General features: G+C 36.4%; 1 protein-coding gene across 3 annotated transcripts; it reads left to right on the top strand.

The window, feature by feature from the left end:
* The first annotated feature begins 269 nt into the window (after window positions 1-269).
* LOC131044131 (protein phosphatase 2C 53) lies at window positions 270-4,460 on the top strand. Of its 3 annotated transcripts, none has more exons than XR_009105625.2 (5): window positions 270-2,539; window positions 2,695-3,060; window positions 3,172-3,277; window positions 3,365-3,779; window positions 3,994-4,460. XR_009105625.2 is itself a non-coding variant. In XM_057977385.2 (4 exons), exons 1-4 carry the CDS (start codon window positions 1,604-1,606, stop codon window positions 3,697-3,699), a joined length of 1,743 nt encoding a protein of 580 aa, XP_057833368.1. In that variant the 5' UTR covers window positions 271-1,603; the 3' UTR covers window positions 3,700-4,460. The 3 variants fall into 3 exon arrangements, 1 of the variants encoding a protein (XP_057833368.1); XR_009105626.2 differs by having other exon boundaries at window positions 271-2,539; window positions 3,365-4,159; window positions 4,299-4,460; XM_057977385.2 differs by having other exon boundaries at window positions 271-2,539; window positions 3,365-4,460.
* The last annotated feature ends 15,255 nt before the right edge of the window (window positions 4,461-19,715 follow it).

Genomic DNA, 19,715 nt, shown 5'->3' with positions numbered 1-19,715 from the left:
TATATGATGCTCTATTGTTTTTATCATGTGTGGTGGAGGAAGTCAGATGTTTTGAAAAGATTAAATAATAAAGCAGTAACTTGTACCCAACAACAGCTGGATGATATGAAGATAAAAAGAAAAGGTGAATGGGGATAGTGAAAGATTGAGGAAATCCAGAGCTCCACCTGTTCAAGTGGTTGGTATTGTTGTTGGGGGTATTGGTGGGGCTAATTATCATTCATGCTATTGTTGTTGTTAATGTATGTGGGGTAATAAAATATTGAACCATGTCCTGTCCCACATGGCTCTTTCACGGACATCTGTCCATACCCATCTCTACTTTCTATTCCACGGCTCTCTGTCCGTCCATTTTCTGCTAAGCTGAAAGAACTAAAACAGAGGAAAAAGGAGCAACCAACACAAGAAGTTCTAAAAGAGAAGAAAAGAGGAAGAGATTTGAGTTTGGTGGTGGATTTTGGGTACAGTGAAGGAGTCACATGCAACACACTTAAGCAATAAAGAGGAGGGAGGAGGCAGGCATCATGGCTGGTAAGGTTGCTCTATGACCTCCTGTTTTCTTTTGGTGGGGAAGTGTTTCCTTCACGTCAATTCATGGAGAGAGGAAATCCCAAGCATAAGTAATTTTGTCCTTATGGCATTTTGGCAAATTTTAAAAATCTAGATGGATATGGTGGTGGTGGCGAATTATACAGCAAAATAGGTGATCCTATGATCCAAGTTTAGTAGCGAGGGAATATTTAATGTTATTTTGCAAGGAAATTAGATGTGTTGGTTTTTTAGGTTGCTGTGAGGGAGTAGGGAAGGAGCATGTGTATGTTGGTGGTGTTAGTTGTGTGGTAGGCAGAAAAGATCTCAGGATTTCAAGGTTTCACCTGATTCCACATGTGTCAAGATTGAAACTTTTTCAGACTTGGGGAGATAGACTAGACTCTCTGGATAGCTTCTGACCTGTGAGTGGACAACCGCAGGAGGAGGATCACAACAGTTGCGAAGGTAGATGATTCTAGGTAATTCTGGCCTGTGTTGGGTAGATTTGGGTTGTTATTTTGATTTTGATATGGTTGCCCTTTTTCGATTTGGGCACTGCAATTGATATCCCTAAGCACTATCTCTAAGACTGTTCTTTTGCAATCGGTCCGAGTCCTTACCAGATCTTTGCTGATAAGGATGAGTTGGGTAGGTGGGATAGCGAAAAAACTCTTTTGGGGGTGTTTGTTTGATTGCTTTCGACTCTTTTAACAGTGGATCTCTTATTTCCGTCCCTTAGATTGAGCAGTATGCAAATAACCATATTGAGAAAAAGGAGAATACCCTCTTCCTCACCCGTCACATGAGGATGAGATGAAACCAGACCACTATTTTCTTAAGTCTCCTGGATTGGATTCGATGGGGATTCTGGAGGCTTTTATACATGGGGAATGGGGTAGAGATTTCAATTCACAATGGGTTTTCTTACGGAGCAGATCAGTTTAGCCTTCCTTCTGATGGAATTGATAAAAAGCCAGATCAGGTGTTTGGTTTTATTAGATAGGAATGCTAGAGCGTTCTGGAAGCCTTGATCCTTTTCTTGGAGAAGTTAGGAAGCATAGAGGTGGCACACATGGAAGAAACAAGGACATCAGAAAGCATAGGAGTATTCAATATGTGTCAGAGCTTTGAGAATCCAGCTGTAGCAGCACGGCGCCGTCGAATGGAAATCAGACGCCTCAAGGACATAGCTAATGCTGGGAATTCATCATCTGAGCCTGTGAGTAAGCGCTCCCGTCCTATTACCGAACCATCTTCCATGGTCCATGGTGAGGGTGACGTAAGTCCTCCTGAGTCTGATATTGATGTTATGACCAGGTCCTTCCACGGTTTTCCAGATAGCAACAATGATGGCCAGGAAGGAGAAGTTGATGATTGTGATCCTGAAATGGAGATTAGCATGCTTGACCTGCCGCCTTATTCGCCATCTTTATCAGTAGACAGTAGCATAGTTAGCTATAACAGTGAGGAGGAGAATGCTGTGAGTATGGAAACGGATCCATTGTTTGAAAGTTCTAATTTACCAATTGTTAGTGAGGATAGTGTCAACCGTGGTCATAGAAGTGTCAGCAGTTCAGACATTGATGTTTGTGGATTTGAAGCCACTCAGGCTATTAGACTTCCAGCTGACGTTGTTTCACAAGATTCAGGTATAATTACTGAACATGGATCTCAGACTTCCGGGACTGAACATTCAGTTCTAGAGATAGTCTCTACAGTTGTCGATGCTTCAAAGCATAATGTTGTAACAGACCCTGGCAACATTGGTGTTTATGCACCATCTGGACAAAGCAGTTGTGTGGTAGACAGCAACCGAGTTCCCCCTTGGGCCTATACTTCCATTGCTGGCAGGAGACCAGAGATGGAGGATGCTGTGGCTGCTGTACCTGAATTTTTTTCTCTTCCCTGTGGAGTTGTCGGGGGTTGTGTTGCCAAGGATTCACAAAAAGCCAGTGAAAGTTCTTCACTTCATTTCTTTGGAGTCTACGATGGACATGGAGGTGCCCAGGTTAGCTTCCCTTTTGAAGCAATTCATGGTTGTTAAGTGAATTCCAAATTTGGTAAATAACAAGTTTTTTGAGCCTGCCATACCCTCATTTCAGTCTCTGTAGATTTGTCTTTACTGCTTTACGAGAGATAAACATGATGAAAATAATCTTGCAGGCTTCCAACTTCTGTAAAGACCGCCTCCATCAGGCACTGATTGAGGAGCTACAGTTGATAGCAAATGGTGAGGGATCTATCATTGATGACGACAATCAAAGTTGGCAAAGGCACTGGGAAAGGGCTTTAGTCAATTGCTTCAAGAAGGTGGATGTTGAGGTTGGACAAGATCCCAATAGCAGAGATGAGTGTGGGAATGAAGAACACATGGAGTGTTGCTCAGAGCCCGTGGCCCCTGAAACTGTAGGAACTACTGCTGTCGTTGCTATTGTTGGTTCCTGTCAAGTTATTGTTGCCAACTGTGGAGACTCAAGAGCAGTTCTATGTCGTGCAGGAAGGGCTATACCACTTTCAGTTGATCACAAAGTATGCCCCTGTTTCACACTATTGTTACTCTATTTGTACAGATTTTGCTTGCAGCAAGATAGAAATATGTTCAGTGATTTGGAGATCTGACTAAATATCTTATGCTTGTAGCCTAATAGAGATGATGAGATGGCAAGGATTGAGGCAGCAGGGGGCAAGGTTATATGGTGGAATGGATTTCGTGTTTTAGGAGTGCTTGCCATGTCAAGGGCCATTGGTATGCTATGTTATGGGTAAATATAATTAGGACTTGTCTATTTTGGTGCATTGATGGTGCTTGATATTCTAATTGTATTACTTGTAGGTGACCGCTATTTGAAGCCATGTATCATACCGGATCCTGAAATTACATTCACTCAACGAGCAAAAGAAGATGAATGCCTGATACTGGCTAGTGATGGACTGTGGGATGTAATATCAAATGAGGATGCGTGCAATTTAGCTCGCAGATGCCTTGCACGTTGGTATACTACCAATGCAAATATAGCTAGTAAGCCCACAAATGACTTAATGGATCCTGCAGCACGGGCAGCTGCTAATCATCTCTGCAAACTTGCTATTCAGCGTGGTAGCTCTGACAATATTACTGTATTGGTGGTAGACTTGAAGGCAAAACGGAGACATGGACCAAGACATTAAAAGCAAATTTATGAATTTGCTTTCGCCAGATTGATGTTAGTGACAAACAATTGCAGCAGTTGAATTGCTGATAATCCAAGGTGATTCTTCTATTGACTTCTTGTTTTGGAGTGGATAAACATGTTAAAGGAGGAGCCCTGTTTTATTTCTTTGGTAATTCATTGCACTGTAGAGGTTGTCTTTACAACCAATGTAGAGGTTTATGAACATCTGCTGTAATATAGTATTTTCCTTGGCCTTTTAATCCCTGGAGGATTGACTATAAAGTTGACCAGTATACGATGATGGCTGCAGCATTGGAATGATGTTGTCCTTCTGCAATATAATATTGGAGAAAGAATGGATAAAATGGTTATATGGCCAGCCACATCTAGTGTCGATGTTTTATGCTTTGATTTGCTTCCCTGATTCCAAGGATACCATATGAAAATGTGCAATGCAAACTGCACACTTTTGGGAGGTAACTGTTAGCTGGAACTTTCATTTTGTAGACTACTATTGACTTAAGAATCACAAAAAATGACCTTAACGACAGAAGGTTGCTTCTGTGTAACAGACATGTTTATGGGCATATATTTATCTTGTCTTATTCAATGCAGCTCTAGATCAGAAGTGTGATCTGTGAAGAAGCGGGCCTTTAAAGATGTAAGAGGCCAATAGAAAACTGGTGATTTAATGAAGCTTCAGAATATGTTAGGGATGAGATTATCTGATTGTATTTTTAATAGCAACTGGAAGGAATTAAGATATATATTTTTTAACATGCTTTACCATTTGTATACTTCTGTAGAACACGTAGGGTGGAAATATCTTTAGATATATATCTATTCCATCCCATATGTTCATCAAAACAGGCCTTAAATCAAACTTGTATTCAACTGGAATGACTAAAATATGTAACTGGAGAAATCGTGTGAAACAAAACAAAAAGTACAAAAAAGATAAAATTACCTATGAGATGATAATTGATGATGTAATATTGTTTTGTGTGACCTTATGCAAAATCTGTACATAAACAAACGTCTGGTGATGCACTGTGGGTTGTATCTAATTAAGAGGAATAACTTGCATAATGTTTAATGCACAATGAAGTGCATTTACAGGACATGAATATGATCGTGGAGCACCATACTATGTGTAAGTTTCTATGTAAGGTACCATCTTTGATGCCACTGCTGGGGTTATTTTCTCATATGTTAATGATACAAGTCAAAAGGACTCATATTATAGTTATTTGGCTTGGTTCATGTTTACCCACATTGTTCGGGAATGTTCTTGTAAGCGTGAAGACCATCTTAAAAAGCACCTGTAGGGCGTCAACCATATAGAAGAGTTAGAACAAGATCAATTCTTTCTTATGGGATGATTTGCAATTTCACGGGTTTCCATATGCTATAATGAAGAACTTCGCCATTTTTTTCTAGTTATGGTCATTTTCCGATCTCATTTCTTTGGTCTGTTTCTTTGGCTTTTAAGGAGTTTCATGGGTTTTATGATAATGAGATAACATGTATGTATGGATTGATAATACGTGACCAAAATAGCTAAAAGACTATCCCAACTGCAATTGCAGTTTGGTTTAGTAATAGGTTGATGGTTCTATTCTATTTTTCTGTTTATTGTTTGTTTTTCCACATGAAGGAAATGTCAGTAGCATGGATGTGTCAATTCTCAAGGGCAAGTGATATTAGGAGACCATAAGCTATTAATAATGCTCCAATCTGTTTTCCATGTTGAGAGCTTACTTTGTTATTGTATGTAACCATCTGTTTTTCTCCTCAAAGATCAAGAAAAAAGAGATTGAAATAAATTTTACAGTTTTAATAAATTGAAGAGCTGTATAGAGGCTGCAAAGATATGTTTGGGAACTTGTGGTATGTTACCTATAATGCTCTGACAACAATCTGGATGTGTAGACGAGAAGCTAGGTGCATGTTTTTCTGGCAAGACATGTGAAAGCACACAAACAGCGAGAACAGAACACCCATAAGGAAATTCAAGGGCTGTCTAAGTGTTTGAATACTAGATGGTTCTTGATTCTTTCTTCTTGTTTCATTAGTATTATGGTCAAACTAATTGGATGACATGAATGACTCAACGTTTACAATAAATTAAATCTAAGAACAGTGATTCAAATTTCAGCCCATTTTGGTTTTCTTAAAAAAATTGGCTGTCATCTGAAATTACTGGCAGTCAAAGCTGTTCTGGTCTGGTAAAATTATGCAAACAATTAACACTTTTAACACAATCTTGTTCAACATTTTTTAGTTGCAGATGGCTGAGATTTCCGATGGCTTCTTTTCTGCTCTTGGAACTTCTAAAATCTGACAAAAACTGACCACCGTTCATCAAGCAAGACAGAAACATATTCTCTGCACAAGCAAGGGGATATGTACCATGCAGTCCCACCAGAAGTTGGAATGAATATCAACAACAAATTCGTTGACTTGTATGGAAAATTTTGGTTAAAAAATACTGGAAGCTATTCCACATTTAAAGAGATCCATTTGGTTTCACTTAACTTCAAGTTGTTTCTTAACCGGATTAATAAATTACAGTGCAATGGGGGTAACTAATCAGTGAGAGGCCAGCAAATATGCTAGACTGGTACCAAGTAGCTTAATTGGCTGATGTTGCGCTTCTTACTGAATTGAGCTAAATAAAGTCAACTTTTTACGCATAATGTATTGGAAGGAGAGGACCAAATGCTTGTGGTAGAAAATCAAAAGAAACATCAAAGAAGACATTTTTGAATTATATTATTTCACAAAAAAATGACAACCAAATGGAATAATCTCAGCAGATATTTTGACTTTTGCCCCGTTCCTATCTGCAACAGATTTCTAACAGATTTCTAAGAGAATTTAGAATACATCTCCAAAATGTGAGGAGAGAAAGTGCCAAGAGAGGCCTTCAAAGATTCCAAAAGCCATATATTATCTTAAAGCCTTTCTATTAACGTATTGTATTACGGGCTCTTATTGAGAAAGGGTGAAAAAACCATACAGAACAACTAAGCTTTTTGACGAGCAGATAAACACATCCATAGATTGAATCCTTGTGAAAAATTTATATTCCAATCTCATAAATGAAAAATAATGGATATGGATAGCCTTTAAAAGAGCTTAATCCGGAAATCATATAGTTAAGCATGGAAATAAGATAATGGCCCATCCTTTTAATATAGTATAGTGTTTCTGGGTTGAGCGGAAGAAACTCAAGCGGTAGGAGTATTAGAGTGCTAATTGCAGATCATGGTTCAGATCCTTAATGAATGAAGCTGGGTGTTTTGTAATCGGATATTTTCCCAAAACTCCGTGAATACTACCCTAAACAAGTATCCAGTAGACCGCAATGTCCCATATGCCAAGCTTGGTATGTTAGCTAGCTAGGATGAGACTTAAATCATATCTTCAAACATTTTGAAGAAGTTGAATAACAAGGTAAGGTGGAGCTCCTTTTGAAAGTGCATGAGCTGGGTATCATTTAAAGGGTTCAGCCGAGCATCTCATTCGAGAAGTATAGTTTGATATGGCCTTGATTAAAAACCCTCACTATGATACTTTCACATACAGATATTCTAGTGTAAGACACCTACTGCAATGAGCACTGACCGGTTTGCTTAAGTAAAAAAATAGAGATATCCTCGTTTAAGAATATTACTTCATTGAGATGGCCTCTATTAACAAAACAAATCCAGGTTCTGAAAGGATGGGTTTGGATGACATCCTCACAATCTGGATGGGTTTCGGCGGCGCTCCCTAACTCCTAGACGTTCTGGGAACTTGACTCCTAGTGGTTTGGATGGGTTTGGGTGATGCCCCTTAACTTGGATGACCTGGATGTCTTGGATGTCTTTGGAAGTCCGAGACGTAACATGTTCTGGGATCTTGACACCTGGCAGCTTGATTGGTCTGGGTGATGTTCCTTAACCTGGTTCAAGATGTTCTGGGAACTTGACATCTGGCAACTTGATGAGTTTGGGTGATGGTCCTTAACCTTGATTGGTCTAGGTGATGTTCCCTTACCTGGATTGGTCTAGATAACTCTGGTACAAACTGAATGTTCTGCGGACTTGCAGGGAACATCCCACTTGCTTCATAAAAATTGGAGAATATAAATTTTGAAGGAAAAAACTGCTAAAACTTTAAGGTGGGAATTATGGATATGGATTCAATTTTTTCATCTTAATGAAGGATGAGAAATACAATTCGAAATTTACAATCAAATCCAAAAGCACTAATACTCAATACATCATATTTTAATTAAAATTAATTCTTCCTAATCTCCAAAATTTTCAATCAAGTCCAAAAGCAATATTTTAATTAAATTTAATCCTTCCTAATCTCCAAAATTTCCTGAAATTTTAACCCATATCCCCATATACCCATACCCCCTAGGATTCCAAACAACACTGAAATTTCACAAAATTTGTGTCCTAACAGTAGAGAAGACATATTAAACTGGGTGCTGACAATCTCTGCTAATCCAGCATTAAAATTAATTCTTCCTAATCTCCAAAATTTCTTAAAATTTTAACTCATATCCCCCATACCCTTAGGACTCGAAACAACACTAAATTTTCACAAATTTGTGTCCTAAAAGCAGAGAAGAGAGATTGAACTGGGCGCTGACAATCCCGCAGAGAAGAGAGATTGAACTGGGTGCGCTGACAATCCCAACTAATCCAATATTAAATTTAATTCTATCTAATCTCCAAAAATTTTCAAAATTCTAACCCACATCCCATGCCTCCTATGACTCTAAACAACACTGAAATTTCATAAAATTTGTGTCCTAACAGCAGAGAAGAGAGATTGAACTGAGCGCTGACAATCCAGTAGGGTTCCCAATACTCTTTTAAAAAATCCACAAAAAACGCTAAGATGGCAATCTGATTCAAACGTATTAATTCCTTTTCCAATAGTTTTATCTTTTGCTTTATTCCCTTTCCTGAATTGTAATAACAGGAATCGGCTTCAATGGATTCCAAGTTCTGTTAAAACAATAAACATTTCGATTCTGTGCTGGATTTAGCAGAATGCGGATTTGATTAGCTTTATCTTAAAGATAAGCTTGCACGTTTACCTGAGGATTAGCATTTTAAAGTAGATCTTAAATACATACCCACATGGGAAGTCGTCTTTCTGGCATAGCTTTCACAATGATCAATGTGAGGTGCCCCCAGTGTTTGGAGGTCGTTGATCGCCCGTTTTCACGTCACATCAACGGGCCTTCTTTCGAGGTGAATAGTTTTGGCTTTTCAACCATTATTTTTTAGGTTAAAGATCACATGAAACTCTCACGCTTTAGGTGGATAAAAAAAATTGACATCAGAGATATTTATATGTAGATGTATTAAAATAAAATTTCAATAGATATTCTATTAAAGAATACTAAATTATAATATATGTTTTTTTAATTTTATGAATGTTTAAGTTATTTTGTTATTTAAGTGTGATAATTATATATTCAATATTTTTTAATTTATTTTGGACATATGTTAGGTTGATTGTTTTTATGCAATGACAATTGTATTGCATTAGTAGTCAATTTATGCTAAGAGAGTCACATAATCCACTTTTTTTCTTTTTTTATTTGGATTTATTTTAAAAATTGATTTCATTCTTTAGATCCATCTTTTTCTTACCTAGTATTAGATTTGCAAGTTCACAAATGTCTTTGTAAGCAACTAAAATTGCATGGGTCAACATGCACATTAGACAATGATTTGAGGGTCCATCCATGATCCATACGACATGGCCATTTCTCCTTATTGCCTTTTCCATCTTAATGAAATCTCTCTTGGTATGTCTTAGGCTAGGGTCCTATGGAGGGGGGCTTCCAAAAAAAATAAAGCAAGAGATTTTTTAGGGATATTATAAAGTTGACAGTCCCATGAGTTTTGTAGTGTAGTATGGTATTCTCATGAATTTTACTTTAATGTACAAATCTAGTTGAAATTTTTGTCTACCTTCGTAGTGTGAAATTCTCACAAATTCACCTCTTTTTATGGGAATCTAACTCAGATGATTAACAAGTGGATATCCTTAAGCTGATGGGGCAATTTCTAACCCAACCCTACTTTCACTCTTAAAAAGTAAGAGCTCCTATTTTTCAAGAAATGATTCCAAATTATCTATCTGTAGCATTAAAAAAAAATCTCTCCATAAGACCTCCTTTCCTTGAAAATAGAAGCTTAAGCCCCCCATGAGACCCAACCTTAATGTCTTCTTTGTGTTGTTATCCTATATTCTCCATCCTTTTGCCTGACTAGACCTTTTAGCCATTCAAGAGTCTTCGAACCTTTAAATTGCACACTTGCTTAGGCAACAACCTTGTTCTCTTTTGAATTTACTTTTTTTTCTTTTTCTTTTTTCTAATTTCCCTCTTAAAACTCGACTTTGTTAATGCTCAATAAATATGTGTGCATGCATGCATGCATGTATACATACATACATATAATTGTATACATGTATGCATGCATGTGTGTGTGTATATATATATATATATATACACACACACATATATATAATTCTAAAATTCTATCTTATATAAAAAAGGTAAATGCTATTAAGAGACATTTTTTATATTTAAAATTAATATAAAAATAAATTTTAAAGTTATAAAATATAAAACACATAAAGATCAATTTGCACCATATATATGTTTCACGCTAATCTTTAATATTTTCTTATCTTCTATAGTTTTCTTGTAGGGACAACCATGTTTGGAAGGATGACTTATCAAAGGTTTAATATTTAAATAATTAAAATGTAGATTTGTGTCACCATCTTTGAAGATACAAGGTTGTATTTATCTTAAAAATAATAGAATTTTACTTATCTAAATTTATAAACATTTTCTTAAAATAATGTTGAGACTACATTATTTTCATGAATACTAAATCATTCTTTATTTTACATGTTTCATTTGTAGATGTTCCTAATATACTACTTTAATTTTTATTTAAAATTTATTTATTCTTATTTATATGTGTTGGTGTAATTAATTATTCATGTTGGATATAATTACACTTTACTTAAGTTTACTTAGGTACATGCACCACATTGTAATTTTCATATGAGACACTTAGGGAGATGTGCTACATTGGGAGTGTGTATGTAGGAGAATTTCCATCTTTTATGGTGTGATATTGTTGTTACTTTATCATATCCACTTATTGTGGAGTGATAATTCCACCTTCGGTGGGTGATCCACCTCATGTGGAATATTTTACTATTCCTCCTACCTACCCTTACCTACCCTTGCATCTCATTGAGCCACATGTCATCATTGTGTGTTCTCGTCTCTTATCGCTGACTTTATAATCAGGCTCATCTACATTGTATGTAATTCTTGATGATCCAGTTGATCAGTATTTTCATCTTGATTAGAATACAATTTATTATTATCAATCTATTTTGTCTCTCTTTTGTGCTATTCAATGTGCTCTTGATCTTGACTATTTTCAACAAATTCTCACATGGTATTAGAGCCTATAGGGGTTCATTGATTAGTCATTTTGGAGAGCTTTTGAAGGTTTCTATTTTTGGATCTGGGGAGTTGCTCTTTTTTGGTTTATCATATGGTGATTTGGACCTCACGGTTTGTGTCTGGGTGGCTATTTCCATGAATTTTGATTATAAATTTGGCCTATTTTGGAGAAAAGATATTTCGGGGCCTTGGAGAATTTTTTTTTAGCCTATAAGGCTAGCAGTACAAAGTTTTCAAAACAAAAAAAATAATTTTTTTTTTCTGCAAAAAATGTTTTGATTTCATTTTTAAGATTTTCGCAGTTTCCATTTATTGCAAAAGTTTTTTATTTTTTTGGGGCAGGACCCTTGTCCCTGCCCCTCCCTAACTCTATCATGTCTCTTCCTTTCAGTAGGGACCGTACTGTCTAGCCCTCGCCGCCTGCTTGCCTGCTAGCCATCGTTTTTGTTTATCGACCACCGCCTCAGGCCTTCCCATGGAGTTCCCTGCTAGGCCGCCTCCTCCAACACCTTAGCTCCCCTGCCACTCCATCCCGCCGGTGCCCCGACCCCTGTGAAACTGCCAACCATCCTCTTTGCGACCTCCTCGACGTCGGTCTCTGCCTTCCCACTGCTTCGAGCCATGACGACTTCACTACCACGTGGCCGAAAAGCATCTGCCAGTGTCACCCACACCGCAGACCAGGTAGGTGCCACATGGCGTTCTACCATTTGGCCATGCCAACAAACAATACCGCCACGACAATGACTATCACACAGTCATCAACCACACAAGCATCCATGTGGCATCTAGTCAACATCTGAGTTATCAGACACATCAGATATGTACGTTGAGTCATCCATCCACATCAACACTTAGTCACTTGTATAGTTTTCCATGCAAGATATCCGTACTGCCACACATGACATTCTGTACTGACATGTCAACACAACAAACCAACTAGCAGTTGACATGTGTCAGTCCGTATGGTACGTACGCCATGTCAGTGGGGGAGATGAAGTTTTTGTGATGGCCAAACGAGCATCAAATTTAAGACCATTGAATGCTGATGTCAGCACGACATCAACAATTTTTTTGAAAATTTGGAGCCCCCTCTTATTTGGCTTTTTGATTTTACAGTCCGACTTCAAGAGGCCATATCTTGCTCATTTTAGCTCCTTTTTTGGTGCAATTTTTTTTTATTTGGGCTAATTTTTCGTGTTCTTCGCAATGATGAAGGAATTTTTTGATTTTGATGGACTTAGTTTTCACAATTTGCAGTTTTTGATGACTGTACCTGTCTAATCCTCAATTTTGCAACTTCAGAGGCTTCGTTTGAGGTCATACGACCTCCTTTTCAGGTGCCATTTTTTTTGAAAGTGCATAATTTTTTGTCTAATTTCATAATCCGCCATCAGTTTGTAGTGATTTTGAGTAGAAATTGTACTTTCAGTATTTGGTCATTTTTGGTCTATTTGGTACTTGGATCTTAGCTTAGATCACTTGCAGTATTTTTTGGGGTCTCTTATAGCCTATTTGAGTCAGTTGTAAAGTTGAAATGAGAATTCCACCTTGCCTTCTTTTGCAAGTGGCCGTTGTACACACATGGAGTATAAAGTGCCAAATCATCAATTTTTTTTTTTTTTTTTGGGGGGGGGGGTTGTTTCTTGATTGAGTAATTTGGGGGGGTGTCTCGTGTGATTGTGCCTCTCTCTATCTTGTGTTTTTTTCCTTTTCATTTTGGTGCTATGGGTTCTCCTAAATTTCCACTTCTAACTCCAAATAATTATGCATCATGGAAGATTAAGGCATGGAGTAAACTAATGGAAAAATGACTCATTGATTATGTAAATGGAACTATAACAACACCACCTGATCCTATGGTTGATGCTAATGCTCAAGTTGAATGGCTCACTAAAAATTCTATGGCACTTGGAACATTGAGAAAGTATGTATCAGATGACCTCATTTTTCACATTGAGAAGTGTACAACAATTAAAGAGGCTTGGGATATTTATGACAAATTGTATGGTCAAGTTGATGCGATTAAGGGCTACAAGATTGATAGTGAACTCACAACATCGGATCCCAAGGATTTTGATACAATCCAAGATTATGTCACAAAAGCAAATGAGCTAAGAGCAAAGCTTAAGGATTGTGGCATTGACAAAAAAGATGCTCAATTGGTTTACAACTTGTTGGACAAACTTCCATCAAAGTATGCAGTCTTTGTCTCTAGCTTTCACACTCATCGGTTGGATCAAGGTGCCTCCTACACTCCACCATCCTTTGATGCATTCACGAAGATGTTGATTCTTGAGCAATCTAAGTTGACCAAGATGGGGATTCTCAAATATTCAAAGTCACAATCTTTGGTGGCTAATAAAGGGAATTAAAGCAATCAAGGAAATGATAAGAACCAAAAGCAACCTAAGCCTAAACAAGATGGAGCACAATCCTCCTCTCCACAACAAGGTGATTCCACATCCTCACCTAAGAGGAAATCAAATAAGGAAAATCTTTTTTGTGCATATTGCAAGAAGTCAGGACATGATGAATTGATATTGATGAATTGAAACATCTTCTTTAGAAGAACAAAATTAGTTTGCCTTCTAGAATGTCTACTTTGACTTCTTCTTCCAAAGAAAAGGATAAAGGGAAGGATCACACTTTTGGGGTAGATAAAGGAAAGGGACAAGCTCTTTGTGCTACTACAAGTCATGATTTAGGGAGATGACTTCTAGATTTAGGGGCTTCTCATCACATGGCATCTTCACAGTCTATGTTCTTTTCATTTGAGCCTTGCACCATGCCACAAATTTTGATGGAAATCATACATACATGGATGTGATTGGGAAAGGATCTATTGTCATTGGGGATAACTCCTTCAATGATGTGTTGTGTGTACCCCATTTGACAAACAATCTTCTTTCCATCTATCAAATCACACATGGGGAAACAAAGAAAACTGTGAAGTTCACACTTGATTTAGTTATCATTAGAGACTTGGAGAATAGAGCTATCATTGAATGGGGTGGTTGATCATGCATCTCGGTTGTACTCCTTTTCACATTTTGGTCCTATTGATGAGGTTGATTCTTCACATGATGATTTCGATTTTGAGGAGAACTTTGGGTACTTGAACTTGGGTGTTCTCACATGTGACCCTGTTCTTGAGCCTTGCATTTCATCTCCTCCTATTGATATCACATCACCTATTGCACCTGATGATGCAGATGTTGTGACAATTTTGCCTTCTTGTGATTCAGTGCAACATGATATTCCTTGTCTTCCAACTTCAGTTCATTGGGATACCTACTTGACATACATTGCAGATTTGTTTGTGGAATCCTACATTGCAGATTTGGGAGATATTATTGATGATATTCATCTTCTCTTTAATGAAGATGATCCTTCTTCGATTGTTGCGAGGGAACACTCTGACCCTCTTGTTAATTCTCTACATGATCATTCTTTCAAGGTTGACATGATTATGGATTCTTATATACAACAGTTGGAGAAGGTCTCTTTATCCTTAGAGGAGACATGTGAGTCTTTGGATATTGTTCTACATTCATCTCCATTAGATCTTGGAGTGCCTTTTTCGGCAGTGTGGATCAGTTTACCACCTCTGGAGGGGGTAACTTTTAGCATCAACATGGGGACACTTGAGCAGTTTTTAGAGACTCCATACATCATGAGTTTTTTCCTACATCTTCCCTTCATGATTGGGGAGACTTCATGGATACACTTTTGGTTTTATTTCTTCCTAAGGGGAGGAACGTTGTTCGACGTTCATGGAGCAGTTTCTTCATTCAACTTCGAGCTTCTACCATTGGTGCAGATTCTATATTGAGGGGGGGCTACTTGGTCTCTCTTCTTCTCTCATATGGGGGGGACTTTTTCCTCACATGGGGTAATGTCCTCCTCATACTTCTTTGAGAGTTCCTTTGTATATAGTTTTCATCTCTCTTTTGAGGGAGGGTTTTTTACCATTGGGTTTTTCTCTCTTTCCCCACTTTATGGGAGATTGCATTTGCATTTGTACAAGGGTACCTAACATCGCCTTGTAGTTGGAACCCATCTTGCATTAGTTTGTTGCATTGTAGACTTAAGTGCGCCCTAAGTTGTACTTATTAGGGGGTGTTGGTGTAATTAATTATTCACGTTGGAAATAATTATATTTTACTTAAGTTTACTTAGGTACATGCACCACATTGTAGTTTTCATATGAGACACTTAGGGAGATGTGCTAAATTGGGAGTGTGTATGTAGGGTAATTTCCACCTTTTATGGTGTGATATTGTTGTTACTTTATCATATCCACTTATTGTGGAGTGATAATTCCATCTTCGATGGGTGATCCACCTCATGTAGAATATTTTACTATTTCTCCTACCTACCCTTGCATCTAATTGAGCCACATGTCATCATTGTGTGCTCTCTTGTCTCTTAGCCTTACCTTTTTAAGTAGGCTCATCTACATTGTATGTAATTCTTGATGATCCAGTTGACCAATATTTTCATCTTGATTAGAATACAATTTATTCTTATCAATTTATTTTGTTTCTCTTTTGTGCTATTCAATGTGCTCTTGATCTTGGCTATTTTCAACAAATTCTCACAATATGGTTTACTATTATTTGAAGATGTAATATGTAATTTTTTATTTTACTTTTGGGAAAGTCACCATTTCTCACTACTTATGTTTTGTTCATAATTTAAAATTGATATCTCTTGACCTCTTTTAAATAAATAATTTAGATATCTATTTACTAATTTTTTATTTTATTTATAAAACAAAATTTTACTAATACAATGTACTAAAATGTATTTAATATGTCTAAAATTTTACTTACCATTTCATTTAATAATTACGCCGAAAGGCGTATTAATACTCACATAATGGATTGATAGATATGTGAAGTTAAAAACCCTGTGATTAAAATTGACACTTGTCATAATTACAATTAGTTTTACTATTACTTAAATTAAAATTAATTAAATAACTATAAATAACCTAAATTAAAATAAATGCATGAAAAACTAAAAAAAATATTTTATTTATTTTCTCCTCTGAACTACCACTCACTCTGAGTTTAACTATTAATCGATTCTATTTATCTCCATCATACTAATAGTTAACTTTGCCAAAATAATATTATAATAATAATATAAAGATATAATAATATAATAATAATAATTAGTCTTAATAGATTTTTTTTGCTTTGGTGAAGAGTTTAATACAAATATGAAAATATACTAATATCTTAATAATAATATAATATTGATTACAATATCATAATATAATAATAAATTAATATTAATTATAATTGTACGTTAGGAAATAGGAAATCATCACAAAACAAGATAAAAATAATAGCTCAATCACAAATGCATTCATTGCAATGAATCTATCCTAAGACACATTCAATAGAGACATGAAAACAAAGCATACAAAACTAATGATTGTGCAAACCAGATGACGATTTGAATGCTCCTTCCATGCGGCTCCATTGTTCTTCTTTCCTCTTCAAATGGTTAGATTGTGGATCTCACCTACAAGTGCACACACATCATTGAAAGCAAGATTGACATTGATTTATTGATCAAGAGTACTAGAAGCATAAACTCGATAGCCTGATTATCAATTACCAATTATTCATTAAGGGTTATTAGCCTTGATTGATGAAGATCATCCAATTTATAGAAGAATTAGAGAGATGACAAGATTAGCATGATGCAATTCAAATGGAAATTGCAAATCAATTATGCCAATTATGACAAATTATGACAAATTATGCACTTTCTATGCAAAATTTGTTGATTGATGATTTATGACAAATTATGACAACTTCTATGTCAAAATTGATTGATTGTCAATTATGACAAATTTATGACAAATTTACATGTCATTTCCATGAATTTAGGAGAGAAATAGGAGGAAATTGAAATTAGGAATTAGAAAATTAAGAAATTAGGAAATTAGGTAAATTAATTAATAATTTGTCATTTATTAATTAATTCACAAAGAGGAATAATTAGCCAATTAAATGAACATTTAATTGCAATGAGAAGACTTAGGATAAATAAACAATTTATTAATCCTAAAGGAAGAAATGACACACACAAGGTTAAATGATTAAATCACGAAACCCTAGAAGATGAATTAGGTCTTGATGAAAGATAATTGACTCGATCATGATTTGATTTAACAAAGGACCAATGTGATAAATGATTTGATTGATAAATGTGCCAATTGATGAGGAACAATGACAAATTGATCCAAATTGACATAATTGAGACAGACAATGATCGATAGCGAAATGATCACAAAATGACAAAATTGACAAGAGGACAAGGATTGATGACAAAATAGATTGCAATATGACAAGATTGAAAATGACCACGATCGATGACAAATCGATCGCAAAATGACAAGATCGAACATGACAACGACCGATGACAAATCGATCGCAAAATGACAAGATTGAAAATGATAAAGATTGATGACAAATCGATAAGAGGACAAAACCCTAATTAGGATTGACGATGTCCAAAATGATAAGATTGATGATAAGATTAATAAGAGGACAAAACCCTAATTAGGATTGACGATGTCCAAAATGATAAGAAATTAGCACGCACATTGATGCGATAAGATAAAATCGATCAAAATCATGATTGGATAGTGTTGTCGACAAGACCAAATTTGAAAGCGAGACAGAATGAAGAATGTAGAAGAATGACTCGATGCTCGCAAATGATAAAAACCAAGTGCGTGACATAGGAGAAATGTTAATGCGACGCAAAAACCTAAAATGAGGCAATGCGCAAATGTTAAAGTATGACCTCGCAAGCATTGACCATTTTTAGGTGTCTACAATAATATAATAATATAATTATTTTTTTAAGCAGAATAATAAACAAATATGATATCTTTCGGTGTACTTTACCTATATTTCTCTAAAGACATATATACTAGTTATATATTTAAATGAATAAAATCTACTATTTTAACTTTTTAAAAACTTAATGAAATATGATACATATTTTTTTATTGTCATGTTGCCACTGCTGCAAACATTTGCAACCACTAGGGCTTCTTCGAAGTCTCTTGGTAGGGAAGATGCCCTCCAAATAGGGCACAACTCGCCTATTTTTTAATTTTCTGCTCAATACACTGTGTGTAGTGGTGGGTGATATCAAGCTTTTTCTGCAGGTAGTTCCCATAAGACAAATGCAGGTTCTTTGTGGGGAGGTGATGCAAAAGAGGGTAGATTTTCCTTGTAGAGGATGGGGCATGACACAAACAAAAAATGGGAGCTTAAGACATACATGGCTTCTTTGGATGCGGGGGAGAGTGGGAGTAGGGGTTCCAATGGGGAAGACTTGCCCTTTTCTCAAGGCAATGTTGTGGTGGATAAAGTAACAATTAATAGACCAATGGTGGTTTTTGATATAGAGACCTCTAATGAAGTAAAGGAAAATGAACAATATTTTACTGAGATGGGTTTGATTGGGAGGTTTCAAGGCTTTTAGTTGAGTTTGACAAAGTTACATGGTTAGATTATTAATGAGTATTGGAGCCCTATCTTGGAGGGGGATGTCAAGATTTACCTAGGAGTGCACGGTCTCTTTATGGTGGTGTTTGATAATGAGATGGATAGGAAGAAAATTATTTGTGAGCATCTTTGGTGTTGGAAGGAGAAGCACATACTCTTCTTGAAACCATGGTATCCAGTCTTCAATCCAGCCATGGAGTCAATCGAGAAAATTCATGTTTGGGTCAGATTGCCAAACTTAACACTACAATTCTAGTTTGAATCTTGTTTCAAAGATATTGGAAATTCTTTAGGGAAATTTCCAGGAGTGGATGAGGGCTCTTTAGAGTATTTGTATACTACCTATGCATGCATCTAAGTTGAGATGGACCTGTCCAAATCTCCTACGACGGAATTATCTTTGAATTACCAAATCAGATTTGGGTACAATCTGTGGATTACGAATGCATCCCCTTTAGATGTAGACATTGCTATCAAAATAGACATTTGGCTGCTAAATGTGCTAAGACAAAATGAAACAACAAGGCTACCGGTTGGAGGGTTTCCCCTCACCATTATTCTGTGGAGAAGGAGGAAACTAGCACACAGATGGAGGCCAATGGTAACAAAATTGGTAATGCTGCCAAGGATAAGCTGGACACGGGGATTACTGGCATGTCGAAAAATTTAATAGTGAAGGGTGTTCAAAGTTTGATTTCCTCAATCTTGAAAGCTTTAGAGGAGTTGGTGTCAAAGAATAAGAACGTTTCATATGTGGATTCTAGCTATGCAAGGACTATTGACATAAGCCATGGCGGTTCTTAGTGTGTGGTAGAGGTTATTGGGGTTTAAACTGGTGAAATTGTTGTGGTGAATTAGGGAGTTTCTGAGCAGGGGGAAGGATGGATTGAGATTTAGGGGAAGAGGAGCAAAAGAGCATTTAAAGAAAGTTCTTATATACAAGACTTGAATGGGGTTAAAAAGAAGACTCGATTC

This window comes from Cryptomeria japonica, chromosome 9, assembly GCF_030272615.1.
Source record: "Cryptomeria japonica chromosome 9, Sugi_1.0, whole genome shotgun sequence".
NCBI classification, from domain to species: domain Eukaryota; kingdom Viridiplantae; phylum Streptophyta; class Pinopsida; order Cupressales; family Cupressaceae; genus Cryptomeria; species Cryptomeria japonica.
This window is presented reverse-complemented; position numbering and strand designations above follow the sequence as displayed.